Source organism: Spodoptera frugiperda, chromosome 22 (assembly GCF_023101765.2).
Source record: "Spodoptera frugiperda isolate SF20-4 chromosome 22, AGI-APGP_CSIRO_Sfru_2.0, whole genome shotgun sequence".
Taxonomy (NCBI): Eukaryota; Metazoa; Arthropoda; class Insecta; order Lepidoptera; family Noctuidae; genus Spodoptera; species Spodoptera frugiperda.
The window spans coordinates 7210546-7229804 of record NC_064233.1 but is presented as its reverse complement, the minus strand read 5'-3'; the positions used below and the strand labels follow the sequence as shown (position 1 = coordinate 7229804).

Here is a 19259-nt window from a genome sequence, read left to right as displayed (position 1 = left end):
TAAATAATTTATCTAAAACAAAATCAATCCAATTCATATAGCTAAATTTTACCTAAATTGAATTTGAAACTCTTCGTAGTTTGTTGTCACGATGTAAGAGTCCTGCTGATCCCGCTTTCCATTGTATAATTATTGTTATTACGTGTCTCGGGAGGAGGGTAGCACGTGCCGTGTGTGTAACGGTCGACGGCAGCTGGTAGACATACAGCTGCAAGGTGGGGCATCCAACCTTTGGTGGCTTGGTATTTGTACTGGCGAACTATTGTGTTTATATCTCTGGGGTTAAAGGTTGTAAGGATATTTGGGCGAAAATGAGTTATATGAGGAAGTTTAAAAGTATCTGTCACGGCTTTAATGGGAGGTAGTGTTGTGTTTGAAGATTAAAATAGATAGTAAATATCTTTTTTTTAAACTTTGCCCCACGTTAGTATTTTATCCTGTGTCGTGGGTGCGTTTACAAACATACAATTTTACATACACATGACATCTAGACCAGAAACAACAATCTGTGGATCATACAAAGAGTTGTTTCGTGCTGGAATCGAACCCGCGACAAGTTGCACGGCAGCCAGTTGCCCAGCCACCGCGCTAACCGAACCAAAATATAAATTATGTATTGATTACAGTTTTTTTTTTGATACAAAAAAATCCATGTATAAGTTTGTTTTGAAAGAGCTATTTCTTTCACTGTTTTGTCTTCTTCTTTGTGAACCACTTTTTACAGAGTAGATTCAATGTTTATATTAACTTCTTTGTGTTTTCAAATTGAATTAACTGGTCCGGGGTACGAAATTTATTCACTATTGTAATGTTCAAACACAACGCTACCTCCCGTTTAAGCCGTGGCAGATACTTTTAGGTGTTATACAACGTTTTGACATCGTCTTATTTAGAAGTACCTGTTGCTCCTGACTTCGTTCGCGTAGAATAATTGCTTCTAACAGAATTTAGATTCTAAAATAACATATTTGTTTACGAAATGATGATGTAGAAACTAGAACATAACTCGAAACTAGAAAATCTTTATTCTATTTAATATACGTGAGTAAACCGTAGTTTTTAGTTAATTTAGTATGTCTCACGATAGTTATTATAAAACATTTGAATTAAATAATCTATACATTTTCATAATAAAAGAAAAACCAGTTTACACAATTTCTTTATTGCAATATGACGGTCAAAAGAGTGTGCGTATTAACAAAATGTTGTTAACTCCAGGCATGCGTGTGCGCCCCTCGCCCGTATCACATTGACATTGTGTGATCCGCACACGAATCGATAATATAGTGTACCTATGTATAGGTAGATATATACAATTGTGTTGACCTTCAGATACCTAGATATTATGTGGTTTGGTTAGAATATCTATGTATGAATTGCATAGGAAAATAAATAATTAATTTTAAGTTTTTATACTGACATGGTCACTAGTAATATCATTAGAACTTGAGACGGGATATTTACCAAGTTTATTGCACTGTCGCAAGCGCCATGATCACGGATGAACTCCAATTTATCCGTGATCATGGCGCTTGCAACAGTGCCGAAATATCGGAAACTTATACACATAAATAACATGGTAAATAATGCGGTTTAAGTTCTAATGATAAATAATGAATTCATCAAATTAGGCATTTATTTTTAAGAGCATCTGCGCCATATTATCACTTGCTTCCACTCGTTGACAGACGAGAGATGTTGGATATGCTTCTCCTGTTTGACATTCTACGTGGTAAGATTGACAGCGGCGAACTTTTGTCGTGCATAGAATTTTGCACACAAAGATCTCGTACAAGACACACCCACTTGTTTAGTGTACCGTCACACCGGTCAAATTATGGGAGTAATGCTGTTATGACCCGACTACCTCGCTTGTACATAGACAAATTTGAAAGCCTGGATATATTTCATTTGTCTAAGCTGTCATTTCGTAAATCACTTGTGGAGATGCTCACCGATTCGTAAATAATACTGGTTTATTCATTTATTATTAGTTATTTAATTATTATATTGTTATAAATTATATTGTTAGGTTACTTTTTTCCGCCACTTTCTAGTTTAATATAATGCATGCTGTGAAACTCTATTATTGGCTTAAGAACCTCATGTCACATATATACCATATCATGTACTTAGAAAGTAAGCTGTTGAGTTTCCTGTAAATAAATAAATAAAAATAAAATAAATATCTTTGATGTTTTTTTAGGGGGAAAATCATCCAATGACTTCTCCCGCCTTAAGCGAAGCGAGAGGGAGTATCAGACTCTGACTTAGCTAATTTTAGCCTTGAATTATTTGTGAAACTCCAGGTTTAAAATGTGAGAAAAGGATGTTTGAAGCGATACGATAAGTTTGCCGGGTCAGCTAGTTTGATATAGTTATCGAAACCGGATATTTTAAAAAGCTATGGTAGGTACCTTATCTTGGTGTTTTTGCAGGCCGAGTATCTATCAGACACCTGACTATCTACTTCCATGTTTGTTGTGAGGCCTTTAAGTATAATTTATTTAAGCTATCGGGCACCACCAATTTAATGTCAATTTCTGTCAATTTTATGCCATGTTACTGTCGTACTTATTTGTGCAAAACAATTATTTGTGGCTTTTCTTATTTTACCCTAAAAAAGCATAGCTATTTGATTTTTTCCGATACCCTCAAAGATATTAAGGTTTTGAAAATTTTCTCAATAGTCAATGTAGGTAGCACATAATTTTTATCTAAGTACAAATAGAATAGATTTTCTTATGTATTGTAGGGTAGGCTGAAATGCAATTTGAGTTTAATTTATTAATAGACTATATAGTTTCATACTATAAAATAATACTTTAAATATTATGGCTGTGCTAACATACACTATCACACTCACGAATGTATTACATTTTTAAAGGGCACACCTACTTTTATAACCTAATAGAAAAAAAAACAAAACGAATAAATTAAAAACAACATTTATTTTCAATAATCAACTTTTTAATCATTAACTTTGTTATATTAATCAAATATAATAGTGTTCACAAACCCGTCTTGCCACAGACTTCGGTTTAAAAAAAACATAAGAACACTGCATTCCTTTAGCACAATTCTGTAACACCACTTCACGATAGTCGCTGCAAGCTTCGATCACCTGATGGTAAGCAATCGCCGCCGCCCATGGACACCAGAGGCGTTACAAGTGCGTTGCCGGCCTTTTGGTGGTTAGGAATTTAAGGGTTGTTGGCGAATCGGGGATTGAGAAGATTGGTAAGGAGGGTAATTGGGCCTCCGGTAACCTCACTCACACAACGAAACACAACGCAAACGTTGTTTCATGTCGGTTTTCTGTGAGGCCGTGGTATCACTCCGATCGAGCCGTCCCATTCGTGCCGAAACATGGCTCTCCCACACTTATACAATATCGATTTAGGGCGTCACAGAATACCACTGCCAAGGATTTTGTCATTTAACTGGACCTTCAAAACATGTAGCTATATAAGTACCTCAACTGTCACTTTTCATAGTCTTCTTCGGCAGAAGAATCGGATTGATTGACGGCATCACGCCACCTTGAGAAATCGTGACTCCTGACAGCATTTTGTTCAATTCTTCATCATTTCTGACTGCGAATAATATGTGTCTTGGTATCACTCTGGCTTTGTGATTGTCCGTCGCAGCTTCTGCAGCTAACTCCAAGATTTCTGCTGCCAGATACTCTAAAGCTGCTGCCAAATATATCGGGGCTCCGCTGCCAATTCGCGGCGCATAGTTCCCTTTCCGTAATATCTTATGTATTCTTCCAACTGGGAATTGCAGACCTGCTCTCGAAGATCGCGATTTGTTCTTTCTTAGTTTTGAAGACATATTTAAGTTATATATGTAAATACTTAGTAATACGTAAATAGAATTTGGTGCCGACTAGTTTTTGTGAGTAATTTTGTGAGGTTATGTTGATTTTGGTCGGTGTACAAGTAGTGGGTGGTTGTGATATGGTCGTTTAGTTTGACCAATGAGGTTGCGTTATTTCCGACGATGTTTTTAGTATGAAGAATGATATATAGAATATTAGAATGGTATGATTGATCGAAGGTAAATAGATTATCTTACTTAATTTTTTTGTTATGGTATAAGCCTGTAAACGATAAATGATATTTATTTTTGCAAGTACCTAGGTTAAAATTAAACTCTTTTACACGTCAATCTCTTAAATAACTAGATGAGGCAGACGGAACGAGCAGACGGATCATATGATGGTAAACAATCGTCGCCACCCATGGTCACTTAAAACACCAGAGGAGTTAAACGAGTGCGTTGCCGGGCTTTTTGGAGTTAGAAATTTAAGGGGTGTTGAGGAATAGGGGATTGGGAAGGGAGAGTCCGTAGGTAACATTGGTTTTAAAAATCGAAAATAAAATTAACGATTTTTACCTACATTATTAGATAATCTAGTATTTTGTGTGTACGTGGCAAAAGGCTGGCCTCCTATTGTTGTAATTTCACAAAAGTTCGAAAAATGTGTTCTGCCTACCCTTTAACTATAAGGAATTAAACGTATGAAATTATATTTAAGTACGAAAAAAATCCTAGGCTTGGGTTGGGGCACTGGGGCTTGGGTATACACCACACATTTCATAGTGTAAATCATTGAGTAACTCAATGATGTGAATCAATAATTAGTTATTAAATTGTGTGGAAGTACATTTACCTATATGGAAAAGAAGTATCAAGTGCTTATTAATTATGAAAATCAGTAAAAGTTGTTATTGTCCAAAGACTTCTTGTCAAAAAATATCAACCATAAAAGTACCTTACATAACGATAACTTTTGCATGATTAGGTAGGCACAGAAGTACCTACATAGATAGATAATTTTGTAAAACCACCTACATTTGAAAGAAAAAAAAACAGAACACTGAATTAAAAATGTTATTTAATTTTAATTAACCATCGTTTTTGACGTCTTCAACCACAGAAACACAGATAGTCTGTAGCCCTAAAAAGGGCTTTTTGTCATAGTCATAGATAATTTAAATGGCCCAAAATTGGGATGTCAAATGTCAAAAATATAATCATATTTTTCATAGATTTACTTCATTACGCTCGTTCCCCGCGCACTCTGCGGGCTAGTTGAATATCCTTGGGCATTATTGTGACTCGTTTAGCATGAATAGCGCACAAATTGGTATCTTCAAATAATCCGACGAGGTACGCTTCGCTCGCTTCTTGCAGCGCCATGACAGCTGAGCTTTGAAACCGCAGATCCGTCTTGAAATCTTGAGCAATTTCTCTCACCAACCTTTGGAACGGCAGTTTTCGTATTAAAAGTTCGGTGCTCTTCTGATATCTTCGGATTTCTCGTAAAGCGACAGTCCCAGGCCTGTATCTGTGAGGTTTTTTCACTCCTCCCGTCGCTGGAGCGCTTTTTCTAGCCGCTTTTGTTGCTAGCTGTTTTCTTGGCGCTTTGCCGCCGGTCGATTTTCTTGCAGTTTGCTTTGTTCGCGCCATTTTTGACAGATGACAGTTAATGTGACGTTTTCTTTTTTTTATTATAGACTAGAATGTGTTCTTTTTCCACCCATTGACCGACTAAGCCAATTGAGCGTTGTGCCTGTCTTTTATAAGATTTTGATTGTGATATTTTTATAGTTACGGGTGATTTTATAAATTGATGAGGTAAAATTACCCGCTGTTTGTGTTATAATGAGGGCTGGAATCTTCCATTGGTAATTTTAAATTGATATTATAATGTTCTGATTAGTGAATTACCTCCATAATTATGTTGGTACCTACAAATTATAACTTTATTTTATTTTTGTAGGTAGACACCAATATGTGTGCAGTTTTAAAATGATATTGATATAATATTACGCTTTTACTTTATCGAAAAGGTGTGCAAATAAGAACAAAAAGATATCAAAGGATACAGACAGACTCATAGACTTTCTTAGAAATTTAGTGATTGCTTAGATACTTACCACACTCCGTACCTAGGATTTGTAGTCAGTGAATGAATGTAATAATTTCTGGTTAAAATGATAAACTCCTTGTCTTCCCAAGTCATCCTTTCTGTAGATATTATAAAGAACTTACATCTACACAGTAGGTACCTATTTAGATAGTGTAGCATAGTTAGGTAGCTATAGGTCTGCTTGCACCAATGCTGGATCATAGAAGAATACAGTATCCTTAGCACAAGTTTGCTTTACGGTGAACGAAAACGAAATGAGAGCGCTTTAGGAGCTCTGATTGGTCGGTGCCAATAAACCAAACGATCTCGTTTTCTTCTTCGCTACACGTAAAACAAACTCGTACCTACTAAGAATACAGATCATTGACTAGGATATTGACAATATATGATAATCTCAAATATTGTCATATTATTTTTAGTTAAACGTTTTCGACTTCTGTTAATAGAAACAAGATTTCATGCGGCCCTGAAAAGGGCCATGTCAACACCAATAAATAGTATGGTAACTAGATCAAATGCATCATTTATTTCTTCATATAGCCTCAAAAGTTTTTCATTAATAATTTACCCGCCAAAACCGTACAGCGTTCTGCCTTGTCTCTTCAACGCATAGACAACGTCCATCGCTGTCACAGTTTTTCTTTTCGCGTGTTCTGTGTAGGTCACGGCATCACGGATCACGTTTTCAAGGAAAACTTTTAACACGCCACGTGTTTCTTCGTAAATTAATCCGGATATTCTCTTGACGCCGCCTCGTCTCGCCAACCTTCTGATAGCTGGTTTCGTAATACCCTGGATGTTATCACGAAGAACTTTTCTGTGACGTTTAGCGCCTCCTTTTCCCAAACCTTTCCCGCCTTTGCCGCGACCAGTCATTTTGACGTTTAATAATAATTAGTCAGTCTGTGGTAAAGTTATGTTATGAAATGAGTCGCTTTGTACGCGTGCGCGCTTTTTATATCGTTCGGTTTCGAATAATTAAAATGTTGAGGGTGTCTGTTAAAATTTTAACGAAATGTTTTTTCTTACACCTTACGCCCGAATACTCAAACGCTACTCAATTTTAAGTTGTACTTAAATATCGTGCTATCTCTGTCATTTTATAAAGAATTGATAGTGATAGAACTACATTTGAGAGCGTCTTAAAATTGAGTAGCGTTTGAGTATTCGGTCATTAGTCATCTATGTTAGTATATTTTTGGATTAGATTCTATTATTATTTAACTAGATATGATACCAAATCTATCACTCCATTATGTGTTCTTTATATTACCTATTGGCATATAATACATACCCAGCTTAACCACAATAGGTATACCTATCTATTAACGATCATAATTGAGATCGAGCCATGATTGGCTGAAACCGCAATTAACCAATCACCGCACCCCACTACTTGTGCCTACATAAAAAACTATAAACCAACACAAAACGGCGGCAAAAATGACATTACGAAAAAAAATTTGACGTTTACGTGCAAATATAACAAACATGGCGCCCGTTAAAGCACCGAAAAAAGCGGCAAAATCAATGGAGAAATTAATCGAGAAACCGATAAACAAATCGAAGAAAATGAAGAAAAAGAACTACCAAAGTTTCTCAATATACTTATACAAATTACTGAGAACCGTAGCGAAGGAGAACTTGGGTATTTCGAGGAAATCCATGTTGATTATGAATAACTTCGTAAACGATATGTTGGAAAAGATCGCCGAGGAAGCTGGGCGGTTGGTGGCTCATAGTAAAAAGACTACTATGAGTAGTAGAGAGATCCAGGCTGCTGTAAAACTGATAATACCTGGAGAACTTGCCACTCATGCCAATATAGAAGCCATGAAAGCCATCAGCATGTACCATAAAAGCCACGAACGGGACGCCGCGGCCAAAACTTGAATATACGGTACATAAAATTTGACGGAACAATTATGGTAGATTGTCGACAGTTGTGAAAAGTAATTTATTAATTAATAAAAATGTTGTTTGATTTATTGAATAAATGGTAGTTTTGATTTTTTTTTGGTTTGGTTGTTTTATTTTTATTTATTTGAGTGTGGGTAGATTTTTTCTGTGTTTTGTAAGTGTTGATTCCCGAATAGCTAATGCTTTTTATGTTAAATTTATTTCAAAATCAGCTTGACTGGTGTAATACCACGGCCTCACCGAAAAGCGACGTGATATAACGCTTGCGTTGTTTTGTTGTGTGAGTGCGGTTACCGGAGGCCAAATTACCTGCCTTCGCAATCCCTGATTCCCTAACAAACCTCAAATTACTAACCTACAAAACACCGGTAAGACACTCGTAGCGCCTAAGGTGTTTCGAGTGTCTATGTGCGGTGGCGATTGTTTACCATCAGGTGTCCGTCTGCTCGTCTACCGTAGAAAAAAGTTCAAGGATGTATCTGACCATTTATTTTTACTTTTAAAAATACGATAAGGTTATTTAAATTAAGTTTTAAATAAAAAGTCAGTACATTTATTAGTAAAATATAATTTATTGAATTCATTATACCTATAACTAAAGTAGATTACAATCTTAATCTATTTCACATTTAATATTACAAAGATAATTCTAATAATATAATATATCATCACCATAATTCTTATATTTACAATAAATCACTATATACATAGAAAAAACATAAGACCTAATATCTACATAATGCTACATTTAATCTTAATTACAAAATACCCACTTTCATTAAAACAAAACAACATGTACCTATGTTTGTTACTCAATCACGTCAAAACGGCTGAAAGAATCGGGATGAAATTTGGAACAGGGGTAGATTATGGTCTGGAATAAGACATAGGATGTTTTATATCCCACGGGAATGAAAGCGAAGTCGCTGGGAGAAGCTAGTAAAAAAATATGTTTTTACAGTTGATGGGTCGACGTTTGGCCGCTATCTCGCTGGGCTTCGAAGACACCCAGGTTATAGCCATCAGGAAACACAGACTCCGGCAAAGAATTCCACTCCCTAGCAGTTCGCACAAGGAAGCTTGAAGCGAAGCGCTTCGTGCGAGTGGGTGGGATATCCACCATGAAGCGGTGACGCCTCGCCGATTGCCTTGTGGTTCGATGATGGAAAGGACTAGGGGATATCAAGTTGTGCAATTCCCCATCAAATTGATTATTAAAACTAGTTTTTTTAAGACTGCCTCGTTGGTCGAGTGGTTGCAAGTGCGATTGCCGGACAAGGGGTCTCGGGTTCGATTCCCGTCGAGCAAAGTACTACTGGGCTTTTTTTTCGGTTTTTCGAAAAAAATCTCAGTAGTAGCACGGAGTCTGGAATTGTGCCCAGTATATGGCAATAGGCTCACCCCCTATTACATGGAACTTATAACACAAATGGTGGAAAGTGGGTGTACATTGTATAACGGCATTACGTGTCGTAATGTGCACCTCTGCCTACCCCTTCGGGGAAAAAGGCGTGACGTTGCATGATTTTTTTTAAAGACCAAGGCAGCCATTACTATATATCAGTAAACCCTTTTTTAAGGGGGGAAAATCATCCAATGACTTCTCCCGCCCTGGGCGAGGCAAGAGGGAGTGTCAGACTCTTACTGACTAAAAATCACCCCGTTCCTACTCCTGCTTTTCGAGCCGGAGCCCCGGTAAACCCGCTAGGTAGTCCGCAGCTCCGGCCGAACCAGGGCTAGCTTTATATCTCTCGAGACTACACGGCATTTGAAACAACCTACAACGACTATCTATTAACTTAAAACTGGGTTTTTAAGACCAAGGCAGCCATTAAGGTACCTACTTACCTATTACACATTATCCTCTATTTCATTGTCTGGACTTTAAAAGAGATCTCTGAGTTTGTTTCGGCATTTATTCTCAGAGTAGTCGGATAGGAAATGCCGGCCTCATCTAGCTATTTGAAATATTGATGTGTAAAAGTGTTATTTTATAACCTACTAGCTACTTCCGCGCGGTTTCACCCGCTCTGCTTGGCTCCTATTGGTCATAGCGTGATGTTTTATAGCTTATAGCCTTCCTCGATAAATACACTATTCAACACAAAAAGAATTATTCAAATCGGACCAGTAGTTCCGGAGATTAGCGCGTTCAAACAAACAAACAAACAAACAAACTCTTCAGCTTTATAATATTAGTATAGATTTATCATGTATCAGTAAACCCCTAAATTACTGAGCATATGCGTGAGTATAATTTGATGTACGTCTCGGAATACGGTGCGGACGTTGTCCGTGTCGGTGGCCGTCGTGAAATGGAAGTAGCACTCTCTCGGGCGCCTGGCTTCGGCGATGACGAAGCGCTCGGCCGACGCGTCTAATGCACGGCGTTCGCGTTTCTTCGTTATTACGTCCTGAAACAGATTGAAATTGATATTAAAATTAGATACTCGGGGATCTTTTTTTTTTATGAAACACGCCCGGTAATCGAGCAGATGTGTCACCTGGTGGTAAGCAATCGCCGCCACCCATGGACACTTGAAATACCGGAGGCATTACAAGTGCGGTGCTGGCTTTTTGGTAGTTAGGAATTGTTCGGGAATCGGGGATGGGGAAGATTGGGAAAGGAAGAATTGGGCCAACGAAACACGATGCAAGCGTTGTTTCACAACGGTTTTCTGTAAGGCCGTGGTATCACTACGGTCAAGCCGGCCCATTCGTGCCGAAGCATGGCTCTCCCACACTTAAAGCGTCCTACTCCTATGAGGTTTTTTTTGAGGGGAGAAAATCATCCAATGACTTCTCCCGCCTTGGGTGTGGCGGGAGGGAGTGTCAGACTCTTACTGACTAAAAACCACCCCGTTGCTTCTCCTGCTTTGAGCCGGAGCCCCGGTAACCTTTACGTTGTTCGCAGCTCCGCACTCCTATGAGTGACGGTAAAAAGAAATACAATAATACTGCAAGGAATACAATCTGAGATCTTTCTTGCCCGTAAAAGACGATACATAAATAGGGATGATGATGATGACGGGGTATGAAAATTAAAAATCTAATCAGTCTGTCGGACTGTCGGACTGTCGTTAGGTAATGAAAAAATATTAGACACGTATTATTTTATTTTGTCATATAAGATAACAATATCAAAGTTTAGGAGCGGAAGCAAATAAGTCATTTCTAAGTATAAACCGTACCTAGAAGTGACGACACGCGATATTTCAAAACTTCTTTCAGATATATCTCTTGGAAAGTATATGTTTTCGTAAGAAAATAAAAAAATACATGTCTCATGTTTTAAAATAATCTACAAGACAGAAGTTAAAATAAAAATGAGTTATCTACCCTATTGTAATAAGTAGGTACAGCAATTTTGCTTTTATAGATTTAGACGGTGAACAGATAATAATAATTTAAGAACATATAAGGTAGACTAAGAAAATATAAGTGATGGAATGCGTTCGACGATGTATTTTATACAAAGTGACAGCTAACGCCATCTAGTAGTGACGAGAGTAACTAAACATATTTGAATGCAAGCTTCCTTACTAGTCAAATTCAATACTTTTTTCGAAACGTTAACAACGATATTTTCTATGAATTTTGTATGAAATACTGCGTTATGACGTCATCAGATTTTTACGTCAAATAGCAGACTTATTTCTAGAAAATTAGCTAGAGAAATTCGAAAATTAAGTAGATCATCAAATCTATGAATGTGTGATTATTTATGAGAATTTTATTGTTTTGGAATAGTAATAATTTATTTTTGACTCTGGAAACTAATAGGGGTGATGACGGGGTATGAAAATTAAAATTTCTACTTTTACGGTCTAATTTTTTTCGTTGTTAAATGGGTCGACGTTTGGCCGCTATCTCGCCTGATGGTAAGTAATGATGCGGCCTACGATGGAGCACGTCTGCCCATAAGCAACCTATTCACTTTAATAAATTTCGGACACTAGATTTCCAGGCCATGAATGGCACGCATGCCAATCATTCATTTAGTCATAAATAATAATACGTACCACAAAAAGACTCCTGATGAACAGCTTAGTCCTGGTGTACTCGTCGCCGGCAGCCTCGAAGTCATTGTACTGGGGGAAGTAAGGCGCGATGCTGCGACCCTGCGCTACCTTGCTTTCCAGCAGGTCTTGCTTGTTCAGGAACAGGATTAAGCCGGCTTCGAGGAGGAATCTGGAATAATAGGGGATTTAATTAATATAATGGTGGTCTAGTAATAAGTTAGGTAATGAAAAAATTGCCTCGTTGGTCGAGTGATCGCAAGCGGCAAGTGCGACTGTCGGACAAGAGGTCTCGGGCTCGATTCCCGGGTCAAGCAGCAGGATTCCCGCACGGAGCAACTGTTTGTGTGATCCACAAATTATTGTTTCGGGTCTAGATGTCATGTGTATGTGAAATTGTATATTTGTAAACGCACAGATGACACAGGAGAAAATGCTAGTGTGGGGCAACGTTTTAAAAATAAAGATAATTTTTTCTTTGCTATAAGCCTCACGGAGCCCGAGGCCTTTCCAACAAATGCAAAACGGTGGAAATCGGTTCGTGCGTTCTGGAGTTATAGAGTCAGGAAGGACAACCCGACTTATTTTTATATTATAGAGAGGTATTGACTTACCTGCTTTGCCAGACATCTTCAAAGAGTGCCAGAGCCTCCTTCAGCCGGTTCTGCGTGGCATCCTCGCGCAGTGTCTGGTCGAAGTCGCTGCATGCCACCAGGAACCAGATCGCGTTGATGCCTTCGAATACCTGGGGAAACAGACGGTTTTATTACAAAAGGCAATTTTTGCTCCTCTTTTTATCTAACATCGGCTGTTCTAGCCATAATCAGATGGTTTGTGGAGAGTAAAAGGCATTATGTTGAGGCATTCTTTTCTTTTTTAAAGAAAACGTTGCTCCAACCTTTGATTTCCTCGTTTGTCTTGAACGTTGCCCTTGCCCCACCCTAGGATTTCCTCCTATGTCGTGGGTCATGGGTGCGTTTAAAAACATAAAATTTCACATACACATGACACACAGACCCGGAACAACAATTTATGGACCAAAGAGTTGCCCCGTGCGGGAATCGAACGCTATACCTACACGTTGCACGGTAGTCAGTTGCCCAGTCACAGTACCAACCGTGCGGTCATTTCAGTTTTAGTTAAATATTTATTTAGCTTGACCTGGGGCCTTAGTCTGCTATTACAATTGTGTCAGAATGGTCAATCATTGAGCAGTGCAAGAGGGATGGAGCTATACAACCTACATAGCTCAGCAATTGTAATAACAGACTAAGGCCCCTGTCTGTTTGTAGTAATCCCGGCGAACTCCGTTTCGCCACTAATGATTCTCCCTATTTTCCTGCTTTTCTCTTGATTTTTTTTTGCTATAAACCTCACGGAGCCAGGGACCTTTCCAATGAACGCAAAACTGTGGAATACGGTTCGTGCGTTCTGAAGTTATAGCGTCAGGAAGGAAAACCCGACTTATTTTTATATTATAGATTATAATAAGGTGTATAATAAAATGTAGTAGATTAGTACCGTACCTGTATCCATTTCTTCCTCTCCCCCCTCTGGCCGCCGACGTCGAACATCCAAAACTCTTGCACGCCACCATGCATTGATTTTGGTACCTGCAATATTTTAACAATGATTTAATACTATGTGGTACGTAATTCTCCCACTAGCCTCTTCTCCCATGGAGAAAGAATAAGCGCTTGCTCAAGACAGATTGACGATATTTGAAGAACTTATGGTTTCTGATTAATTCGGCACTAATTATCTTTCTTGTTACTTTACATACATACATGTCATGGCCTTTTTCGCCATGGGGATCGGCACGGACAATGGAACGCCGACTGCGACCGGAGTGATACACATCTCTTTTGCATCATCAACAGCCAGTCTTTTCATGAATGCTCGACATGAAACAACTCTTTCGTTGTATGAGTGAGGTAACCGGAGGCCCATTTACCGTATCCCCATTAACAATCTTCCCAATCCCCGATTCCCTAACATCCTTTAAATTCTTAACCCTCAAAGACCGGCAACGCACTTGTAACGCCTCTGGTGTTTCAAGTGTCCATGGGCGGCGGCGATTGCTTACCATCAGGTGATCCGTCTGCTCGTTTACCGACTTATTCCATAAAAAAGATTATTATTATTTACCTTAACTTTGAATTCAATCTTCTGTATGCCAGTAGTTTTCTGTCGGCACCTCAATATGTCCGCGTCTGACGGTATATAATCAGGTTTTTCAATGAGATCTATTCTATCTAGGAAACTGAAAACATTATAGAAATTAGATAAAACCGAAACAGACATAATATTAAACAAAAAACGCCATCTATTTTCTTAAAATGGAACTATGTTTGTTTGTTTTCACTGTCAGTAAACAGATGGCAGTAGTCATAATGTCGCAGTAAAAGTTTTAGTTCGGATATTTTCTAAAACAATAGCCATGGCCATTTGTGAAAAAGTAAGAAAAATTTACATTTATTTTTCTACCACTTATTGGAAAATAGTGTAAAATGAAACTTACTATTCAGCGCTGTCTATGAGTTGATATTCATTTGATCGTCTAAAGCATTCTCTAACACCTCCGTCTCGCCATAATGTTCTTACGTGATCAAAATATTCCTGAAAAGTAATTAAATAAGAATAAAGTGCTTATGCACAAAAAAAAACAACGATTTTCTGACATACTTATCAGACCCGAAACAATAATTTGTGGATCTCACAGAGTTAATCCGTGCGGGAACCGAACCCGCTACAGGTTGCGCGGCAGTATATTTACTAAACTTGATTCAGAATTAAACGTGAGACTACAAACCACTACTCGGATAAAAAACCATCCAAGTTTATTGATAAAACAAATTCAAGTATCTTCAGTAACAGTAATGTCACGCCTCTTATCCTAGATGGGGTAGGCAGAAGTGCACATTACGGCACGTAATGCCACTGTACAATGTACACCCACTTTTCATTATTTGTGTTATAAGTATGTAATAGGGAGTGAGCCTATTGTGTAATAGGGGATACTTCATCATCATTATCATTAGCCGAGACGACGTCCACTGCTGAATAAAAGCCTCCCCCCTTAGTCCTCCACTTAAGATACTTACTTCTGTATATGTAGTGGGCCCCTCTGGTCCTAGTTTTAAAATATATTCTCTTGAGTATTCGTTCTTTGGTTTTTGTAGTGGAATATTTAGGATGTTCATATTCTCTACAATATCGTGAATGGACTCATGTATGTTATGTCGAATTAGGTTGGCTTTCTCTGCTCGTTCACTGGAAATGATAAAAATTTAATCTAAAAATAAATCATCAATGATTAGGGCCTATGACGGGGTAAATGATAAATAATATTTTTATTTTTGCAAATTTGTTGCAATGTAACTCTTTTACACGTCATATCTTTTAAATAACTAGATGAGGTCGGCTTTCCCTATCGGACTACTCTGAGAAAAAATGCCGAAACAGAGTCAGAGGTAATAGTCTCTTTTAAAATTCAGGCAAATCAAATGAAGATTTGTAAGAGAACTGTGCAAGTTGTTTATGTTGGTATGTAAATTAAAAATCTATTTAGTCCGTCAGTTAGGTAATAAAAAATATTAGACACGTATTTTTTATTTTGTTATATAAGATAACAAAACAAAGAGATTGAAATCTGATGATACTCTGAGCCATTAATTAATGAGATAATGTAATTAAAAAATATTTACCTAGCACAAAATCCTTGAACGTGTAGAATTTTCATTTGTTTTATAATCGTTGTTTTGCCACTCTCACCAGTGCCCAGTAATAACAGTTTTATAGCCTGCAAAGAAATAATGATTTAAACTACATTGTTTTTAAACAACTGTGAAATTCATTGATCATAACTATAGTAAAAGTAGAATTGAATAATGTATACGATTTCAAATCAAAATTTATACCTAAACCAGGACAAAACCGCTAGCTTCTGCCAGTAGCTTCGCCTGCGTTCTCGTAGGATAAAAAGTACGCTAATACTTCATCATTAGTCAGCCTGTATACCAAACTTCATCAAAATATGTTCAGAATTTCAGCGTTATTGACGGACAATCATCCAAACTCACACATTTATAATTTTAGTGTGATATATAAAACAAAATGAAATAATACATTCTGAAGAGCATGTTAATGTCTTACCAATGTTCATGGATTGTAGAACAGCATCATTTCGTATCAATATCACCTATTTACGAATTAAGAAGACTATACTTACTTGATTATAAGATTTGATCCATTGTTTGATCTCGCGGTCTATTTGTTTTGAATGCTCCTCCACTTCATCTCGTGCCCCCATGCATGGTAACCAAACCATTGTGCTTTCATATACCGCGCCTACAGCTGGACACTCGAAGTGATGACTTTTCTAGAATCATTTTACAAAATTATAATTGATTTTAACAAACATCTAATTAATTATGAAGACATTGAGAGACATGTGTATGTATGTTGCGATATCATTAGAACTTAAAACGGGATATTTACCATGTTTATTAATTTTTGTTCATCCGTGATCTTAGCCCTTGCAACTGTGCCGAAATATCGGAAACTCAAAAAAACTAATAAACATGGTAAATATCCCGTTTTAAGTTCTAATGATATTATTACTAGTGAGTAGAGCACTAGCTTCACTGACGGGCAGACTGATGGACTATTGTTTATTTCTTTCTTGATTGACGATTCAGAAGTACCTAAGTACATATATGGTTTAATTGGAATAGATGATTTGGCTTTGATTTTGAGTGACCATGTCAGTTTAGAAACTTATATTTATTGCGATTTTCTGGAAACTTATTTCCTTAAAATTTATCAATTCAAGCAAATCAAATCTTGGCTTGACGTTCATAGCTTAAAATTATAAGTTAATAAGATAATTTTATGATTGTATCTCCGTGCTAACAGTTGCTACCGTGTTTAAAGCTTGCGATTAGATTTATATCTTAGATTAGGATCTATAGATAAAGTTTGTCCATTCACGATACTAAAGTAATTTTAAGGTTCTGTCTATTATTGGTTACATGACTGAAAAGGAGTATGAAATCATCATGACTAATATTAACATATTGTTTGTTATAATATGATTCGCATTAAATGCGGTATACCGTCATCGTCAAATCTACTAATTTAAAGGAATGCCAAATAAAATGAACATTTTACCAAACCAAACCTAAAACTACAATAACACCTTATCAGACATATGCGGTCAATTGATCAAGAAGATTCTAGATCCCGTGTCGGGCAAATAATTACTGGGCTATTTTCGGTTATTCAGAATATTTCACAGTATTAGGACGGAGTTAATTGATCTAGAAGATTATAGGTCTCGGGTCCGACTCCCGTGTGGGGCAAAATATTACTGGGATTTTTTTCGAAAATTTAACTTATTTACACTATTACGTATTATTAACATACAAATAATGCTACCGTGTTTAAATTCTTTAGAAAAACACAATACTTTTTTTGTAAAATGAGCCTAAATATAAACATTACACGTTTCGAAGTATTGTTTTGTTATCAAACTAAAGATTTAAACACAGATAGCAAGAACTAACATTTAAAATGTTTTAGCGTTATCTTGATTTTATAAGCCTATTGATTGTAATCGTTAAAAACTATTTGTAATAAGTAAATAGCCACTATAATGTTGCATAGGTTTCTTTTTGCTTGTATTTTTGTTTGAGTAGGTATTTATAGATAAAGAATCTTTTTTGTAAATTCATCCTGATAAGCGGTGCTGATATTACAAGTATTCTAATTGATTTTACCTAGACCAATTTTAGATTAGCTTAATGCTAAGCTAAAATTTTAAGTAAAATATATTGCCCTACAGGATGTTTAATAAACTTTCCGAATGTCAATTTTGTCACGCATTTTATAGACTAACCCGAAACTTTACAAATTACCCGACGATACAGTTTAACCGTAACACACAAATAAAAATGGTGAAATTGTCAAGGGATTCAAAACAATTTGTTTTTTATCAAGTTTATAAATTAGAATAACAATAACAAAAAATATAATCAATACTAATAATATAGGTACTAATGCGTACGTATTTTAAATCAATCATCAGTTTCAGTATTTTAACAAGGCTGAATAAAACAATCATGAAACGATCGTAAAGAAAAAAAAAACACCCGCAGATAATTTATATTTGATAGATAAGGCAAATATTTTTAAATTATCAACAAAATTTGAATCAAAACAACACCCAATAACCATTACATTTAATTATTTTTACGTATTAAATTAATAATTACGACATTGATCTCGTAAAAACACTTTAAACGAAACAATTTGACAAACAAAAATGTCACTAACCTGTTTAAAAAGTTTTCGGCAAAATGGCGACCGCGACCTGACCAAATCACGGTGTTCAACTAAATATGTGTTTTTATCGAAATAATATCATTTCTTCGATATCTGTTTGTTATCAGTTAGTAATATTGTCAACTAATCGTTGTTGATTAAATATTGTCTGTACATAACGTTACAAATCATTGATTTATAATTAATTGAATTCAAATCTGCCATTTTAAATTCATTAGATTAATTCTTTTTCTAAGTTGGTAGGTATAAAAGAGCGGAAATTTCGCCAAGCAATTCGATTGTATTATTTTGTGACATGAATAGTAATTAATAAGTAGAATATTTATTAATTTATGTTGTTTAAGGGTAAAAACATTATTATCTACATAAATATGTATCTACTTCGCTTTAATTGGTTACTGAAATTACCTAATTAATTACTGAAAATATTCCATGTCCTAAAAATTCCTATAATAGAGAACAATATTAAATAATCACTCTAATCATAACTATATTCCTTCAAATAACTAAAGCATAAATCAAGATTTTATACAGAGAAAAACTAACAAAAAAAATATGGTGAAATTACACAAAAAGAATCGCCCCCGGGTGGGCTTGAACCACCAACCTTTCGGTTAACAGCCGAACGCGCTAACCAATTGCGCCACGGAGGCTTGTGATCCAATGTCGAAATTACTGACCAATAGTTATGTGCTAATTTAATTACACTAAGAAATATTTTTTTAATTTATTAATGTTAGATTTTATGAAAATGGAGTAAACAACTAAATATAATAGTCGTAATAATTTAAATTCCTATGTTTCCTGGGTGTTTAATATTTATGATCAAATTAAAATAATGTATTTAATTTTGTGGAAATAATTTTCATTACGCTTATTCACGAGTAAAATGTAAAAAGAGTCTGAATGTCGACCTGATAAAATAGGAGTTTTGTACTAGTCACATTCGATCGTCAAAAACGATGTTGTTTTATATTTTGTATGAAATAGTGTGTTATGGCGTCATCAGATATTTATGTCAAATAGCAGTCTTA

The 19259-nt window shown here is 36.3% G+C and overlaps 4 protein-coding genes, 1 long non-coding RNA gene and 1 other non-coding gene across 6 annotated transcripts in view; 2 read left to right on the top strand and 4 right to left on the bottom strand.

Annotated features, from left to right (window-relative positions):
- The window catches only part of LOC126912124 (uncharacterized), a 120575-nt gene that overhangs the window by 61401 nt on the left and 39915 nt on the right, over window positions 1-19259 (top strand). The gene's annotated exons all lie outside the window — the stretch shown is intronic.
- Window positions 5026-5575, bottom strand: LOC118279821 (histone H3-like). Its single transcript, XM_035599620.2, has one exon. It carries the CDS (start codon window positions 5476-5478, stop codon window positions 5068-5070), a length of 411 nt encoding a protein of 136 aa, XP_035455513.1. The 5' UTR covers window positions 5479-5575; the 3' UTR covers window positions 5026-5067.
- LOC118279879 (histone H4) lies at window positions 6401-6879 on the bottom strand. Its single transcript, XM_035599717.2, has one exon. It carries the CDS (start codon window positions 6815-6817, stop codon window positions 6506-6508), a length of 312 nt encoding a protein of 103 aa, XP_035455610.1. The 5' UTR covers window positions 6818-6879; the 3' UTR covers window positions 6401-6505.
- LOC118279905 (histone H2B-like) lies at window positions 7375-7898 on the top strand. Its single transcript, XM_035599748.2, has one exon. The coding sequence runs from the start codon at window positions 7433-7435 to the stop codon at window positions 7832-7834; it is 402 nt and encodes a 133-aa protein (XP_035455641.1). The 5' UTR covers window positions 7375-7432; the 3' UTR covers window positions 7835-7898.
- LOC118279651 (guanine nucleotide-binding protein G(f) subunit alpha-like) lies at window positions 9766-16257 on the bottom strand. The gene is made up of 9 exons (XM_050702628.1): window positions 16112-16257; window positions 15588-15682; window positions 14985-15153; window positions 14402-14499; window positions 14029-14143; window positions 13407-13493; window positions 12495-12625; window positions 11884-12052; window positions 9766-10275 (listed from the first exon to the last, which is right to left on the bottom strand). Exons 1-9 carry the CDS (start codon window positions 16208-16210, stop codon window positions 10078-10080), a joined length of 1161 nt encoding a protein of 386 aa, XP_050558585.1. The 5' UTR covers window positions 16211-16257; the 3' UTR covers window positions 9766-10077.
- Trnan-guu (transfer RNA asparagine (anticodon GUU)) lies at window positions 18805-18878 on the bottom strand. Its single transcript has one exon. It is a non-coding gene; the product is annotated as a tRNA-Asn (tRNA).

What these genes read in the sequence shown, in the direction of transcription:
- LOC118279821 (XM_035599620.2), bottom strand. Translation starts at nt 5,478, where the DNA reads ATGGCGCGAACAAAGCAAACTGCAAGAAAATCGACCGGCGGCAAAGCG.
- LOC118279879 (XM_035599717.2), bottom strand. Translation starts at nt 6,817, where the DNA reads ATGACTGGTCGCGGCAAAGGCGGGAAAGGTTTGGGAAAAGGAGGCGCT.
- LOC118279905 (XM_035599748.2), top strand. Translation starts at nt 7,433, where the DNA reads ATGGCGCCCGTTAAAGCACCGAAAAAAGCGGCAAAATCAATGGAGAAA.
- LOC118279651 (XM_050702628.1), bottom strand. Translation starts at nt 16,210, where the DNA reads ATGGTTTGGTTACCATGCATGGGGGCACGAGATGAAGTGGAGGAGCAT. An exon ending in AGATTGAATTCAAAGTTAAG is followed by an intron (nt 13,494 to 14,028) that starts GTAAATAATAAT and finishes AAAATATTGCAG; the next exon opens with GTACCAAAATCAATGCATGG. An exon ending in GAAGATGTCTGGCAAAGCAG is followed by an intron (nt 12,053 to 12,494) that starts GTAAGTCAATAC and finishes CTATTATTCCAG; the next exon opens with ATTCCTCCTCGAAGCCGGCT.